The sequence below is a fragment of the Brachyistius frenatus genome, unplaced genomic scaffold (assembly GCF_029030835.1).
Source record: "Brachyistius frenatus isolate BFR_SWC_R1_liver_20210118 unplaced genomic scaffold, ASM2903083v1 Contig_98, whole genome shotgun sequence".
NCBI lineage: Eukaryota > Metazoa > Chordata > Actinopteri > Embiotocidae > Brachyistius > Brachyistius frenatus.
Genome location: NW_027210697.1, coordinates 812605 through 829592, shown reverse-complemented (window position 1 = coordinate 829592; position 16988 = coordinate 812605). Strand labels below are relative to the sequence as shown.

The 16988-nt window shown below is 43.6% G+C and overlaps 1 protein-coding gene across 3 annotated transcripts in view; it reads right to left on the bottom strand.

The window, feature by feature from the left end:
• The window catches only part of arhgef10la (Rho guanine nucleotide exchange factor (GEF) 10-like a), a 103338-nt gene that overhangs the window by 50061 nt on the left and 36289 nt on the right, over nt 1-16988 (bottom strand). For all 3 annotated transcript variants that reach the window (XM_069711285.1, XM_069711287.1, XM_069711286.1), the window contains 5 exons: nt 16585-16730; nt 15591-15763; nt 12588-12703; nt 11117-11244; nt 1021-1121 (listed from right to left, as the gene is read on the bottom strand). In XM_069711285.1, coding sequence (XP_069567386.1) covers nt 1021-1121; nt 11117-11244; nt 12588-12703; nt 15591-15763; nt 16585-16730 — 664 coding nt within the window. The remainder of the gene's footprint in view (nt 1-1020; nt 1122-11116; nt 11245-12587; nt 12704-15590; nt 15764-16584; nt 16731-16988) is intronic.

Here is a 16988-nt window from a genome sequence, read left to right as displayed (position 1 = left end):
TTCTGCATGCACAATACAAGTGAGGCTGCACAAGAGCAGCGCTGAGAGACATACTGAATGCAGAACAAGCCCAGAATAAAATATGTGTGACAAGGAAAAGTGCTCAAGGGGACACAGGGAGAAGAAAAAGCGTGGGAGGGAGGGGGGCAGACAGAGGTGGTGAGTGGGTTGAATATGCGTGCCATCATGGCCAAGTAAGCAGATTAATGTCCTCGATAGTCCCGTCTCTGCTTTTGCCACTGGATGACGGCCCACATTGATGAAGCAAATAGAGGAAGACCTCCTGTACTACAGCATGCATAATAGAAAAATAAAAAATAAAATGACTGGGCGGAGCAAGGGTGAGAGGAAAGAGGTTAGAGAGGTGAAAAAAGAACTGTGCTGCTCCCTGCTGGGAGGGTCCGCACAGTTTTCTCCTCTCAGGGCTGAATGTTGACCACTGCCCAGTCTGCGTAATCCACCCAAAAAAAAAACAAGACTTCGCTTTACAAATGGTCGTACGGTTGTACAGAATTTAATGTAAATCTAAAACTAATGCCTTTTCAAGGACAGGAAGTAACCTTCATCCTTTCATGAGGCAACAGGATTACCTCCGAGGCTGGAATCGTTCCTGATGAGCCAAGTTTGTTCTCGCAATAGACAGATGGCATCTCGGAGCCGAGTTTATTAATGTAACATTGTTTAAACAGTTTTCCTCTCTGCTCAGAATATAAACTTCAGATGACCCAGTTGAGAGTCTGATTATATAAGACGCAACACCAGTTGTGCACTTAGCCAATAGAGTGTGAAGCAACTACTGATGATGAGTCTGAGCCTCTGACTTAAAACATTGTTATTGCATTTCATTGTATTACATCATTCTGTTTAAAAACAAATGACATAGTAATCCTTTCTGCGCGCGCGCGTGTGTGTGTGTGTGTGTGTGTGTGTGTGTGTGTGTGTGTGTGTGTGTGTGTGTGTGTGTGTGTGTGTGTGTGTGTGTGTGTGTGTGTGTGTGTGTGTGTGTGTGTGAGTGCTTACGTAGTGCAATCTTCGCCAAGTGCAGACGGTTGACCCAGGAGATTTTACTGAGGGGGTTGGGAGTGTTGAAGACCACCATGAAGCTGACAGGACGCCCTGACCTGAAAGAAAACACACACGCAAGCACAAACACACACTCAGGCTCAGATGGATGCACACACCAGGTGTATTAATAATAAATTCAACATGTTTGTTGCAAAAGACTTCACTTAAGAACAGCATAAAAAAGATTGTTGCAAGAATTTCCTCTTTGTTTTCATTTTATTCAAATGAAAAAAATAGTCAGACAGTTGCAGGATTTCGTGTTTCCGGTATTTTCTGAGATTTGATACCAAAACAAACCGGCTATAACTGAATTTCACCGGCAAATTATGAGTTTTGAACGAAATTGGGAAAAATAACTGCAGGAAACCAGCATTTATATTTAGCATCTATGCTTTCCCATTGAACTGGTCTTCAAATGTCAGTAAAATAGAGATGAAACTAATGGTCAAAAACAAAAAAAGTGATTAAATATTAGCCCTGTTTCTGAAACTAATGGTGAAATATTCCAGAGAAACAGTGACATGTTCTAATAACAGGAACTGCTTCAACAAAAAAAAAAATTGAGACTGAGGTCAAAGTGGAGGCTTCCGCGCCTTTTACTACACCTCTTAATTTATCCTGAGCATCAGATTGAATTTACTAAAGGCTTTGACATCACAAAGAAGCTGGAAAGAGGGCGAGAGAGCATTTCTGATATATTCTCAGGATGTGCTCTATGAAAACAGAAAGCAGAACAATACAGTCAGAGAAACAGAGCACCAACAAGTAAAAGACATTTGTCATTTCATGGGACTTTAAGTTTAATACGGCAGGATTTTTTTTTTTTTTATGTCAGAACAGCTGCTTGTAGCTTTACAGCAGTTCAGTTCAGTAAGCTGAGGCTTTATGATTTCAGCCTGCACGTCAACATTCAGGACGGGCTGTGATGATCACGCAGCCTGGTCACAGTAAATTGCTTATAGGTGGGCTCCAACGCTCAAGATGCCACTAATGTGTGGCTTTTTGCTGGAACAGCCGGTGAAGGCTATGATCACACTGACACGGTGGGATGACACGATCTTAGATGTGTGAAAGAAAGACAGAAAATAGGAACACTCAAATGAAAGAACGACGGATAGCCATGCTAGCTACAAATGAAGGCTTTATGGTAAACAAATCATACTGTGACATATTAACATAAATTCAAAACCAAATATGTCCATTTTAACTGGATATTTCTGCAATTTTGTTAGGCATTTAACCAATTTTTATTGGTCTTTTTACAACAAAAATTATTTCAGTCTGGTTCAATAATGGAAAAAAAGGCCTAAATGCCGAACAGAAATGAAAGAGGATAAGTGCGTTATGCTGCAAGAGTGGTCTGAAAAGTTTCTATGAACACATTTTGCCTTGAAACTGGGTCACCATTGGAATCCATTGTGGAAGCCATGAATTCAAGCCAACTACACCTGTCATCCTCTGCAAAGGAGAAAACGTACAAACTTTTCAGAAGGTGCCTTTCAGGGCCGCAGAGAGTGAGCGTTTGATATTCAAAACATAACCTTTTGGTGGAATATTTCTTTACCTTCAAATATACATCAAATTTAGTCAAGACTTCTTAATGAATTATTGGAAGTGCTCAAAAGTTTAACAAATGAAAACAGAATAATTTACCAGAAGAGACAGATGTTGTGTCTCCTGCAGTCCACTGGCTAATGTATTCATGTATTTCCATTATGAACAACACAGCTGAGAAATGTCCTGCCTTCCTAAATCATGTTAATACGGTTTCCTTGCGGCCTTTTGACACGTCAAAGTCACACATCTTTATCTTGGGAATTTGCATTTTGCCTCCATCACTGTATGGTAATTAGGTGATTTTGACATGCAGTAAATATATTGTCAGTGTCTGCATTAATATATAGGTGGGGGGAGGAGCGTATGTCTCTTTGTGGTCCTCATGTACAATTAGAAAAGGCACAGAATATTTTCAAAAGTTACATCGAAAAAAAACAAAAAATCCCACAAACTATATTGTTTTTGACAACAACAAAAAAAAGAAGAAAAAAAAAAGCATTGCAGTAAGGTATTACGAAAACATATTAACAGGTTTTTAGTTGTGCATTATCATCTGCAAACTGTAACCCATATTTGGGCATTCAGGAAGTGAACACCTGAGCTACATTTGCACCAGCAGACGCTGACAAGTGCACCTGAATTTGATCAACTCAAACTGAGTCTTTTCTGTCAGATCTGTATTCTTAAGAAGCATTTGAAGACGAGGGATTTCACTTTTACTGTTCGCTGACTGTCTCTACCTTAAATGTGCCAACGGTTAACACTTTCACTTAGCCTCACACAAGCCAGCGGGTGTTGTGTCTCCTTTATCCCCTCGGGTCAAATTCTCTTCATGAGATGAAAGAGCTACAGAATGTGTCTACCTACGAGTCATGGGCTGTGAAGCACAAGACAATGTGAGGTAAACAAATAAATGTCAGTCAGACAGTGTTTTTATAGCCGGATCCTTCATGGCTGCCTGATCTTTAGCACTCAGGTGTCTCACAGTTTTCCTTGATGTCTGTCCCAACTTAAGCGCTGCGACACTACGTGCTGAGAGCCAAGATTTGTCCCCGGATGGTTTAATGAACGTTGCTCGGACTCTGATTCTTTGACGTAAGTCTTATGTCTGATGCCGTGTCCGGGTTGACACTTCTACCGATCTGGTCGTTCAAGCTGCGGTGTTATTATTTGAGGCAGGGAAGATAGGTGGAGAGGCACCTCGCTGAATGGAACAAAATGGGTGTAATTCAGTGACACAAACATCCATCTTCTCAAATCCAAAAATCAAGGTCACACTTGAAAACCACGTGGGATCTCAAAAGTGGAGGTAACTGAAAACAAATAAAATAAAAAATAACCCTGGGTATTGTCTAATGTGAAGGATTTAAAGCAAGTTTGGCTAACCAAAAAAAATAAAAAAATAAAGTCAATACCAAAATTGGTCCTGGAGTGGAGTGGAAAGTCCGTCTCAGAGCAAAGTGTTTTAAAGTGGATTTTCTCTTTGTGGACTCAAGTGACAGCCATAACTTAAAACCAACAAATAACTAATAACAAACACAGGATGGAGCTGATATATTCTCCTGGAAAACGCTGTGTAAGCAGCGAGATGCCCACCTCAAGATTTAGTTTCCTTAAGCATCTATTTAGTCTGATTTTTTTTTTTTTTTTGTCAGCTTGAAACCACCAACCATGCGTGTGTGTTTAAATATTTTACTCTTTTTCAGTCAAACTGAAATTAATTACCGTATTAATGTTGAGCAGTTGTAAAGCGAGACCGGCAGCGTGAGCCCAGAGTTAGCGATGACTCAGCGAGTGTCTAACCGCTGACCGGGGCCCTGTGTTGTCGAGATTGATCGGGCTTTATTGAAACTACAAGTGAGCTTTCTGGCTGAGGATGAGACATCTTTTTAAAGAACTAAGCAGCTTTTCCCAAATAATGGCCCCGTCTCAGTCACCTGTACGACTGTACTGCGGCGGTTCAGAGGCGATGCAGGAAAGACAGAAAAGGAAAGTGCAAGAGGATACGTGAAAAAGGGTTATCGGGGAGGACCAGGAAGGGAGGTGGAGGGGTCTTGGGCACACAGAAGGAAGACAATTTCATACTCAGACATCATTAGAAGGTAATTGTGGCGAGAAGAGTGCGTAGACAGATATTCTGTTTCTGTCATATCTGACGTTGCCCACGAAAAATTCATTTTCATTTCACTGGGAAGGGATGAAGATGGCAGAGAGGGACACACACACACACACACACACACACACACACACACACACACACACACACACACACACACACACACACACACACACACACACACATTTAGTGGGAGAAAGAGATTGCAGACAGGAACCGAATAAAGTAAAATAAGATCTCAAACTTCCCTGACATGCTGAAAATGTGAAACTTTCACAGAGATGTAATTCCTACCATTCGCTGCTTAAATATAGCAGAGGTAATTTGCCGAAGACAGAAGAGGGAGACAGGGTGTGACGAGAATACAACTACTCAGTTGGCTGAGCGCCCTTCGTGCCCACACAGCGTCCAACATGCTAAACCGAGCGCAGTCCCCCACACCCCCACACCCCTCACACACACACACACACACACACACACACACACACCCTCTGATTGACAGCCGCAGTGCAGGTGTGGTGCACTGCCAGAATGGAGAACGAGACTCGGGCACGCCGGCGGAGGGGAGGTGAGCAGAGCTGAGAGAGAGAGAGAGAGAGAGAGAGAGGAGAGAGGAGAGAGGAGAGAGGGCACAGAGGGGGGCGAGGGAGCGAGGCGTGGAGCTCGGCCCCGTGGATTTATGGGAGCAGGTCAGTGCCAAAGCACATGTGTGACACTAATGCGCAAGGACGGGACAGATGTAGGAGTGAGTGCTGAGTGGCAGCCTTCAGTTCACCTCCAGCCTCCAGAGAATCAAGCAGTCACAGAGGAAAGTTTGCTCGGCAAATAGTGAGACGAGTTAAAGGAGAGCGCTGAGCGTCCCTACGAGAGTTTGTTGGTTGAACTCTGGAAGCAGCTGACAGGAAAAAAGAGAGCGACTTGAAGAATGAACGGGATTCGTAGAGGTGACACACCAAACCAAGTTGTGTTGGGCTGTTGGTGACATGTACACATTATTAAAGTGTGAAAGCATGTTTTCCAGCTGCAGTCCCCTGAGTCGTTGTCTTCATATTCCAGTTCACTTGGTTCAAGTTACAGCAGTAACTCGTCTCTCTTCACAACTAACAACGTGCTGCCATTGGCTGAGTCACTGATAACACTTTAACACACTATTTCTGTATATGATGCAACACGCTGGACATGTGTTCAGTCTGGTTTGACCAGACGAGTAAATATCTGTTTGTCACCACTTATACACATAAATGTCTCTGCAAACCACAGAATTGTATGTAAACAACAAGATTAAATTCATTTGAAGTGCTTGCTGCAGTGCTTACAGTTAAGGTGGTTCTCAGGCTGCTGTAACCTTCTGTCACTACGGGACTTATTTTCTTGGCAGAAGGCTAAAATGAAAATGAGTATTTAAGATGACAATAATTGTTAGGAGTTATTGTTGGGAGGTTTCACTTTTATATTGTCACATGATAAAGCGTATAATCAGTCAATTATAGATATAGATGTTTAGAGGAGAGTATTTCACACAGTCAATTAAAGGCTGCCACATTGTTTTTCTGTTATTTTCTCCAGTCGTACTAAATGATCACTTTCGGCGAACCACACTGCAGCCGGCAGAAGTTTTTCTGATTTATATCTTAATGTCACATATTTTGGCAATGACTGGTAAGATTTCAGTAACTCCATGTTTACAGTATTTTCTTAAAATGTTCACATCTGTGAAAAGTTAATGCAGCAACTCACAGTACTCTTACCTTTGTGACTTAGAAAAGCAGAAGTGATTGCTGAGAGGGCTGAAAGGTCGATTTATCTACTTAAGGTTACAGTCAAGCACTGGAGCTACAAATGTGGAAGGATTTTATTTATCTGGGCAACTATGTTGAAAGAAATACTGCATTAGGACAACATTAAAAGTCAGGTTTGAGTCTTGTTAGTTGTCAAGTCTTTGTCAAACTAACCATATAAAACCTATAGAAGGTATATATACAATAAAGTAAATCAATTATATAAAAAAAAAGCTGTGTCGATCAAATTAATGGAAAGATAGGAGGGTCAGATAAAATACTTCCACAGTAAATGAGCTAACTTTTCTACTACTCAAGCAGTGACACATTTATTTCATTAGAGCTGACCAAAGAAAACGTGTTGCAGGTGCGTGTCAGATCCACTCCATCTAATAGAGAGAACTGCGGTTATTCTTGCTCACCTCCAGGTGTAAATGTGTCTGCAAGTGGGAATGTGAAGAGAAAAAGAAGAAGAAAAAAAAACAAACAGCAAGCTGGCCCCGGAATAAATAAAAGCAAAAATAGCCGAGCAGAGGTGGGGCGGGTGCAGAGGTGCAGAGCCCAGTCACATACCATCACGAGGATGGTATGCTTCTACTGTGCTTCTACTCATCAGCCGGAGGATTTGCCTCAACTGCTAACCTTAATACTTTAACTGGCTATTCCTGAAGCTTTCTTGCACTTGAACTACCGCACCTTTAAGATGCATAGTGCTCTATTTTGTATTTGAACTCTATTTGTGTTACTTGTATGCATTTTATCTGTTCTTATGCATTTAATTTCTTTCTCTACATTTTTAAATGTTCATGTTTGTCTGTTTTTAACGTAAGACACTGCATGTAATTCTCTTGCTGTAAAGCGCTTTGAGCTGCATTTCTTGCATGAAAGGTCCTATACAAATAATGTTTATTAACTTTATTATATTATATTATTAATACAGTATTTCCTGTTTTTCCAGATCTTGCTTACTGAATCACAGCAGCACCAACATGAGCTTTCTTCTCTTGAGTCCTGCTTGGCTTAATAACAGAGTCATCCAGCTATTTGTGAGTTCACTGCCCTTGTCTGCAGGCTATTTAGTTTGTTTTCTGCTTGTCAGTAACTGAAGAGAAACATAAAGTTCTTTCAACCATCATCATGTTTATCGTGTGCTTTCTGCACTCGGGTAAAAAAAAAAAAAAAAACGGAAGGTTTTTTTTTTTTAACAGTCAGAAATAGCAGGGACACCAAATCTAAAAAGACATGTTTTTGTTGAGAGCCTACTTCTACTTTCATTGTACTGGGTTGAGAGCAGAATCTGAAAAGCAACATCTCAAAAGTAAAACGTAAAGTTTACCTGAGTAAAAACTACATGGAAGACTAGATAAAGCTAGAGGACATTAACTTTTTTTGTAATTTGGGTGTACCGACTCTTTAAGTGAGATCCTGCTACGCTGTTATCTCCAATCCATGTCTCTCTTCAGACACAGAGAAGCCGCTCTGTTGTCCAGGTGCTGAGATAAGGTCATGAGGACTCTAAGGAGTCTCTGTGGGAGCGTGTCTGTTTGGACAGGACGAGCCGTGAGAACGGACTAGAAACCTGTTTCAGTCATCTGACTGTGAGTGAAAGTTCTGCCGGTCGCCCTGCAGGTAGCCTGCACATAAAAGAGTGCATAAAAGAATAGAAAATCGGTGCTCCGTGTTTGCTGTGCTGTTGGTGAAAGTGGATGAAGCAACAAACACATTTGGTTAAAGCGTGAAATTTCCACTCCGTATCTATCGCTTGCCAGCGTGGCCTTTGTATCGGTGCCTGTGGTTGCTCCTGCAGACGTGGTAAAAGAGGATGTTAATGAACTGCTGTCACACGTAGGCTTGTGCCTTTGAGGCAGCAGTCAGGATTCTCTCCACGTACTCGTCTGTTTGCAGTATGAAGGCTGTGATGTGCTGCCTGACTGCAGAGAGTCGCTCGCGGCCAGACAGGAGGGGACCAACTCAGTACAGGGGGTCCCTGCTGCGGTCCCACTCTCTCACCAGCAGAGCAAAGGCTCAACTCTGCATGCCAGCGTGTGTGTCTATGCTACTGCCCCTTTATGTGTGTGCGCCTATTTGTCTGAGATGGATGCTTGCTTGTGTGCAGTTGCATTTGTCAGCAGGAAGCACGCGAGAATACGTGCAGCATGCACATTACAGACTCTGGAAGCAATACTGTGCCCTGTAGATTGTTGTATAGAAAAAAAATGAAGAAGGATAGCAAGGGAGAACCAGTGTGTGTGTGTGTGTGTGTGTGTGTGTGTGTGTGCGTGCGTGCGTGTGTGTGCGTGTGTGTGTTAGTGAGATACAGACACAGTCTGCCCACTGCTCTCCCCTGCAATCTGCCACTACTGCACCCTGGGTAGTGTCAGAATGGTTTGGGCACCCGCTGTGCCACCTGTCACCCTCAGCCCCGAGGCACACTGCCCGTCCAACCACCCAAAGCTGAGGCCCAGCCTCAATTAGATTTCTATCACACAACTAGAGCTGGCTCTTTATCCCGACAGGAGATTTCGCTCTTTCAGCTGACAGTTATTTTTTGACGTCACCACAAAAAGCGTTGTGGCCATTTCCAAGTATGATTTCAGCGCAGGTCTTCCTCTACGTTACTTAAATTTTAAATCTACAGCTTGGACATATGTAGGGGTGGGAAATCTCCTTGTCAGTGCAGTTGCTAATGACATTATCACAGGATCTCAGCAAATAGGGTACCCCTTGAAGGGGAATTCGGGGACTCTCTTGTAAGCTTGACATCTGGCTCCACCAAACATCTGAGTAAGCAGATTGGCCCTGCAGGCCTGGCGTGACAGCCGATGAGGAAGCTGGGAGATATGGGAGAAGTGATCTGCACAGCTCCGCTGCTCAAGCTGTCACTTTAGCTTGGCTTGGCACAGTTAGATTCTCCCTGGCTCTGAAGCATTAGGCCCACTCTTCTGACTGCCGCTGCCCTGCCGGCACCGAGCCAAGTCTTTCAAGGGGGAGGTCGCTCATCACTCTCACTCCTTCTTTCTTCCTCTCCTTCTACTCCTTAGTGCGTCTCAGCAGGGCTCTGGCTTCTCTATCGCAATCTCTCTCTTTTTGTCCTCCCCTGCTTCTTTCTTATCCTTTCCCCACCAGAAGCCACGAAATGGGATCCATTATAATCTGCCATTATTTGCTATTCCCAGTTCATGTGCAGTACTCAAAGCTACTCATATGCTCTCTACTTGCCATCTTTACTGCAGTAAAGTAGGTGTTCAGTCATCCAGCAGTCTCTCCACCCACTGGGATCCACTTTAACATGAAGAGTACCACTTCAGGTATGACAGTGCAGTGTAGCTGCATATGTTAAGCTAAGAAAAACTGCAACTGCTGCTCTTTTATGTCAGAAATAATGATGTAAATAACATCACCAGTGGTCATGAGATCAGTTATAGCATTGAATGTTTGAGATGGGTCATGATTTAAAAAAATCCATTAACAAATTAAATAGTTTATGTAGCTACTGTCTTGTCTTAAAAAAATATATATTTTACCTTGGTAATGGGGAGGTAATGCATCTTAAAGCTGTTTACCAACCGCAAATAAACAACAAAAGAAGGAGAAGAAAAACATGTTTCTACCAGGCTGTAATAAAATGCGTGTGGCGCTCGGAGATAAGATGCTACAGGACAAACAGCAGAAACACGCGAAGACGAAGACGACTATGGCTGTCAAAACGTCCTGTGTAGAGCGCCTTCAAAAATAAATGAAGAGATATACTATATTGTTAATATGTGTATATATATATATCTATATTATATTAATGGCTAGCTTTATTACTAGACGAAGTAAATTTGATGTTAGGCTTGCAGGGGCAAACAACAACCCTCATCTCAAAGATGATAGTGTAAAGGAAAGGTGGTTTTCAAACAACAGTTGAACAGTATTTTTACTTAAAATACCAATCCCTACTAAATATGTGGCCTTTTAGAAAAAACACTGTAAGCATAAAACAACATAAACATTAGTGAAGCAGTTCAGAAAAGCACTGCAGTGTTAAGTAAAGGCAGAAGCAAAAAAATAAAGTGGCTCAAATAAATCCTCCTCAAGGAACAGTTTGCAGAGATAAGCCATTATTCCATCCAAGCACTGATTGAAACGAATTATTTGAGTTGGGTAATTACTCACTCACGACAGAACAAACTGTTCTCGCCTCTAATTTGGAAAGGTCACGGTCTCTCATTGGCCCAGTCATCTTACTGCAGATATGTTGCCAGTGTCCTGTATTTTTATCCTTTTCTGGATTTTGTGCCAGCCTCATTTTGTCAACTGTTAAATAGAGGCAAACTACCATTCGAAAAAAATTAAGAGAAGAAATAAGTGAAAGATGTTGTAAAAGGTCAGGAGTACATTATGATGCCGGATTATTATGATGTTTGGGTACATTAAAATGCCCGTCACTGGGGGTTATGTGCGTTTGTGGTAATTTGTGAAATCATCTCTGCTTGAAACTGTAATCAGTACCCTGCATATGAAGTCCCTTCGATGTTGTTGTTGTTTCCTCATTTGCTTTCTTTCCTGTTGCCGTCATTAGGTTTTCATTCACCGACATATGTGAAAGACTACTCACTTGTCTGGCCTGCCAGGCACCTGCAGGCGTAAGCGACACTTGTTAGCACTCTGGATCTGTTCCTCTTTGATGCGAATAAGCCTCTGCAGAGCCAGACACCAGTCCTGGGCCACGGTGGTGTTCAGGTTCTTTGATGGGAAAAAAAAAAACACAGTTAAAAAATGGGTTTCTGAGCTGTGGTGTACACCAGGTCATCCGGCACACACCCGAGCACACTGTGTGCACAAAGCATTTGATAATCTTCCACACAAACCAGAAATTTCCACCCATCAATTCACAAAACAAAAACTGCAGCATCTCATTTGGAACAAACGGCTTCAAAAAATAAAGGTACTGCGAAAGCAGTTTTATCCTCTCAAACGTAACAGCGAATTCACTTTAGCACCCGCATCCATTTTACAGTAAAATCTAGACCTTCAAGTCAAATGGAATCAAATCAATTTTCGGAAGTCAATGAGCTGTGCGGAAATATTTTGTCTATTTATTCAGCGGACAATATTATAACTGGGTGGGAAGTGAATATCAGTCATTTAGTGCCAGGCCGATATCACTCCTCCTGAGGACGTTGTGCTCATTAAGTGCAGGGAGGCAAAGGTGGCACCATTAGCCTGCAAGCCTCTTCGATGATTGCTGGAGTGTAACACCCCCCCACACACACATACACATACACATACACACACACACACACACACACACACACACACACACACACACACACACACACACACCCGTGTGACTGTCGGTAGTGTGTGGTGGTGTTAATGCGATGGAGGCAGACTACTGGGAAATGTCCTGATTTGAGCACTGCGGGAGGGACTCTGACAGTTTCTTTTTGCAACATAACAAATCCAACACTTCTGTCTTGTATATCAGAGGGAACATCTCACTTCCCACCATTGTAGCGGTATGGGTGACGAGATAGATGGGAGACTTTTTAGAAATTTGATATGAGACAGCTCTTTGATCATATTTTAAACATCTTCAAGCCTTTTTGTAATTTCTCAAAGAGGAACAGCAGCAAGAGAGCGATGCTTTCCCCAAACGGTTGTCTTTGTACTATCCAAACTTGATCTCTGAGGGTGCGCTGAAATCAGCCATTTAATTTAACTGTGCATACTTCAGTGTTGTCCTCCGAGATTCCTCAATGCGGTCTCATTTTCATTTAATATCTTGAGATAACTTGATTATAAATAATTTGTTAGTCTGAAAGCAGTTCCAGAAAAGAGATTAGTATGCTTCAAGGTCAGTCCGTGAGTGAATTTTCTTTCTGTAGACAATAAAAACCTTAAAACAAACCTCTAAAATAAATCTAACAAAGTGTGACTTTTGTGTTTTTGGCCTGGAGAGTCAGCTGGTCTGGCTACGCTGCGCCTCACATCTTGCTGCACGACATATGTTCTGTGATACGCAGTTTTCCCTGTGAGACGCTCCAGCGACAAGATCAAAACGTGTAACACAGTGTGACCCGTACCTGGTATGTGCCCTGCAGAGTTCCAACGAGGAGAGTGACCTCTTCCACCACGGAAAGGTCATGTTGTAGCTCCTGCAGCTCCTGGTAGAGCCGTGGAGGGCCCAGGATGGCTTTACCTGAGAGGTGGGCAGCACGCACAGTGTAAGAGCTCACAACATCGCCCACATGGTGCACACTTCTGTGCAGAGAGAAAGTACTAGATCTATATGCAGATGAAATAACCCACACAACATACGGAGCTAAAACACAAAGATAAACAAGTTATAATTTGTTTTTATATTATATATCACTGCTGCAAAAAGTGATTATTTCAATATGAATTTATTTGTCTATTGTTGTTTTGTTTTTGTTTTTTTTATCAAATGACAAATGAATTAGAGTATTAACTGTCTGTTTCAAGGATTCTATCTCAGCACTCTAATACATAATAAGCATGGAGATATGGAGTAACTGCTCTTCTGTGGATGTAGCAGTAAATAATATGAGAAAGCTCAAGGTCAAGGTGTTCCACAAACTTGGAGAAAATAAGGACATTGTCTCTGTGAAGTAGAGGAGAGTGCAGAGAGAAAAGTTGCCTTTGTTAAAACTCCAGTGGTACTAATAAAAGAGGTTCAATGGGTAGATGGGTCGATCTTCATTATTTGTTGAACTACAGAGGGTAAATTTATGAGGGGAAAAAAATCAGCTGGAGAAACTGTTATTTGGAGCTATGATGCCCTTTCGCCGGGCAAAAGGAATGCAGGTGTCTCATTAGACGCAAAATTCAGCATCGATTTGGGGTCCGCTGCCTTCAAAAGTCTCTCTCTCCTACTGCAAAGAATCGATAGCTGTGTCTCCTCCTGTCTGCCATCCTCTGTCCTCGCTCCCCTGGCCCACATCTCCCCAGCAGCAAGTTCCACGAGAACCCGCCTAATTAAATTCTGCAGGTAGATTTTGCTCCGGAGCTGTCCCGCACTGTCACCACGACCACATAATAAAGCAGCAGGAGAGCCGAGCCGGTAGGCGGGCTTAGTGAGGCGAGCTCCTCCGAGGGGACCTGCAGCTTATTGTCTATTCACGTGCACAAATGGAGAGAGAGCAAAGCCGTGAGAGGAGAAGCGAAGAGAGAAAGAGCGCGGGGTGGGCTGGTATTGTTCATCTAAAGAGCTCCATTGTAGCTTTTGGGGTTTTAATGGGATCTTTGACACAGGCAGACAGTGACATCTGTCATCTGTGCAGGGAAAATCAATAGGTGAGACATCTGAATATAAAGGGGTGCGCTTGCGAGCTGCAAGAACAATGTTTTCCTGTCCTCTCCGAAGGGACCGCCGGGACCCCTGAACAGGTTCGTCGAGTCCTCTCGGGTCCGCTGTTGGCTGCAGCCCGTGAGGTGAATGTGCTGAGTTGTAATCCAGCGTAATCCCGTTGGCGAGGCAGGATATGGTTTATACACTCAAACATGCCTATCCACACCTGCCGCCAGGCACAGAACTGACTGGTGGGAAAAAAAGGCCTGAGCCCAGAGGAGTCCATTGTCCGCTGCTGTGCCAGTGATGCTAGCTAGTGGCTTTAATAGACAATGCAGCTTCAACACCTGCATCAAAACCCCTTGTCTGATCCTCAGCCAAAACCCGCTGGTACTCCTCAGGCAAAAAAAAACAACAACTGAATTTCTGACAGCGGGTCAAATGGGATGCAGCAATAAAAGAGATATAATGGGGGCAAAGTGAGGTAAGACGTCATGAGAGTAAACAACTGGCGCAACTGGCTTTCAGGAGAAAGCATAAACATGCTTGGGTCTCTGTGCGTTGGCAAGAACAGACAAGGAGAGACACAGCACAACAGAGACGCAGGCAAAGGGTTGAGCAAAAAGACGGACCTGCATTTCCCCACAGGCCAGCTCTCTTCAATAAAGAAGGGTACCGGGGCCTGCAGAAGATGAAAAATGACTCCACTTTGAGCCACGCTGAGGGAGAGTGGGACTTAGACGAGACACCCCACTGTATGACATCACAGGGGACTATAAATAGATGGGACTGCCAGTTTGAATGAAAATTTGGGGAATGGCCTCACAGATGTTGAGTTTCTGGATAGACATGATTAAGGTGACCATGCCGTGTCGAAGCGGTGGGAAGGAAAAAAAAAGAAGAAGCGAGACAGAACGAGCACCTCTGCGGAGAGTTATGCACAGTGAAAAGGAAAGAAGCCGCACTGAGAGCTAACCTCAAATGATCCCCTTGCAAAAAAACCTTGCAGCAAAAGTTGTGCGGTATACAAGTATACACTACCTGAAAAACAGGTCCAGAAAACTAAACCCGGAGAGAATCTAAACCAACTCTCAAAAGCAGGAGCTGCTTGCTGAGCATGACACGGGGAACTCTGAAGAAGGCACCATTAATATTTAAGTCATGGAGCTGCAACTTTAAAAAAAAAAGTGTGTAGCATTACATCCTGATAAGGCTTTGTATCTCCCTTTTCCCATGGCACATTTATCAGGGATCTCGTCAAGCTCTGTATACACCGGAGTTTTGTGAGGGGTGGTGGGAGAACTAGTGTTTCAACCACAGATTCCTATCTACTGCTACTGGCTCTCTAATTGGGCCTGGAGAAGGGAGGGAATAATCTCCTCAGATTGATGACTGCGCTCTGGATGTGTTTGTGGTCTATCAGAGAGTGAAATGAGACCGTGAGGATGATGTGGCAGGGGGTGGGGAGGGAGAGCTGGGGGGGCCCGCTGCCCCCACATCTCTCTCTAAGATAAAACACCCCGGGCAGATGGGAACAAGTGACCATCATCACTATCCTCCTCACAAACACATCCTCAATCAGAGTGACAAGCAGCACGGATGCATCTCCTCCTCCTCCTCCTCCTCCTCCATGCGACACTCGGGAACAGAAACGGATTAGCCTTGCTGAGTCAGAGAAAAGGGGCCGAGACTAACAGTCAGTCCAAGTGATGAGATTAACGAGAGGATGACACAAACGGCAAAGGAATGAGATAGGACGGGCGTTTGTTTTTTTTACCTGAAGTGCAGGAACTACCCGGCCTCTTCCCTCCACTCTGCTGGAACAAGGTGTCTTTGCTTTGAGAGCCCTCCTGCCCAACCTCCACGACTTGAACCTGCTGTAAGGGGGCGCTCCACTTCATGGTGTACTTAGGGCCGACGGGGACGAGGCTGCTGATATCCGGAGGCCCCCTAGTGGACAAAAGAAGAAACAAAAAACACATCAGAGGCGTGATGTTTAAAAGGAAAACAACCTGCACCGAGCGACCCCATAGGAAGCTCTTAAAAATATCACGAAGAAGAACTCTGAGAGTTGAGAATTACAATTTGGATCATCACTCCTGTTCCCCGCCAAAAATTGCACCCCTGGCTGTGAGGAGGGGTTCATTGCTATTCATGTATTCCTGTAATCACGCAGACAATCAACATTGGGATCGGTTTGTCAAGATCCTAGAGGGCAGACAAAGTCAACTTCGGGACACTCTCGTTGAATGAGACATAGAGTGATAATTACGTTGAAGGCTGAACAAGAGGGCTGTAAGCGACATCTCTGGCAGTGGCAAAAATATATAAAATCACTTTCCTGTTTACTTCTGTGTGTGTGTGTGTGAGTAAGAGGGGGGGGGGATCAATGGTGCTGTCACAGAAGATAAATTGGAAAGAAACCAAAAAATGTTTTATGTCAGTATCTAGGCCTCCTGAAGCTCTAGTTAGGTATTCTACCATTTGTTTAAGGCTGATAAAGCTCCTGCGACTCCAGATAGTGTTCAAACCCCTGGCAGCTATTTCTCTTTACTCTGCAGTTTGCCAAAATATCCTTGCGAAAACCTAGGGCATCACACGAGAACCCCGTGCCACCTAATACCTATTTCGTTAAACTGTGCAGTTTACCAGACTCTCGTCTCAAAAGTTGCACACAACGTCATGCTACAAGTGCATATTACAAACGCATTAACAAAGTATTCTCCAATTCAAGGGCATTTAGCTCAACTTGCTGTACCAGAGGGACTTACTTGACATTTATGTTGGCACAGATGAGTACATCATCAAAGAGGAAGACCTTTCTCTCCTTCGACTTCAGGACTTGTCCTCGCTCGCCAAACACAGTCTCAATGAGCGTCTCACAAAGGACCAGTGACCCCTGCTCCAAGTTCAGTTGCTAAAAGGGACACAGCAATCAGATGAGAGGCGGAGGAGACGGCTTCACAAAGGGCCCGTCCTCCGGAGCCCGGTGCCTGGAGGACACAGAAGTCAGGCTCGGAGGAGCAGATGTCTCATCGGGGATTAGCAACACATTCATTCTGCTGAAGGTCATTTAATGACACACACACACACACACACATACACATACATACATACATACACACACATAGCGTGTTCAGCAAACATTGTTCAGGAGAGAGTATATACACGCCCT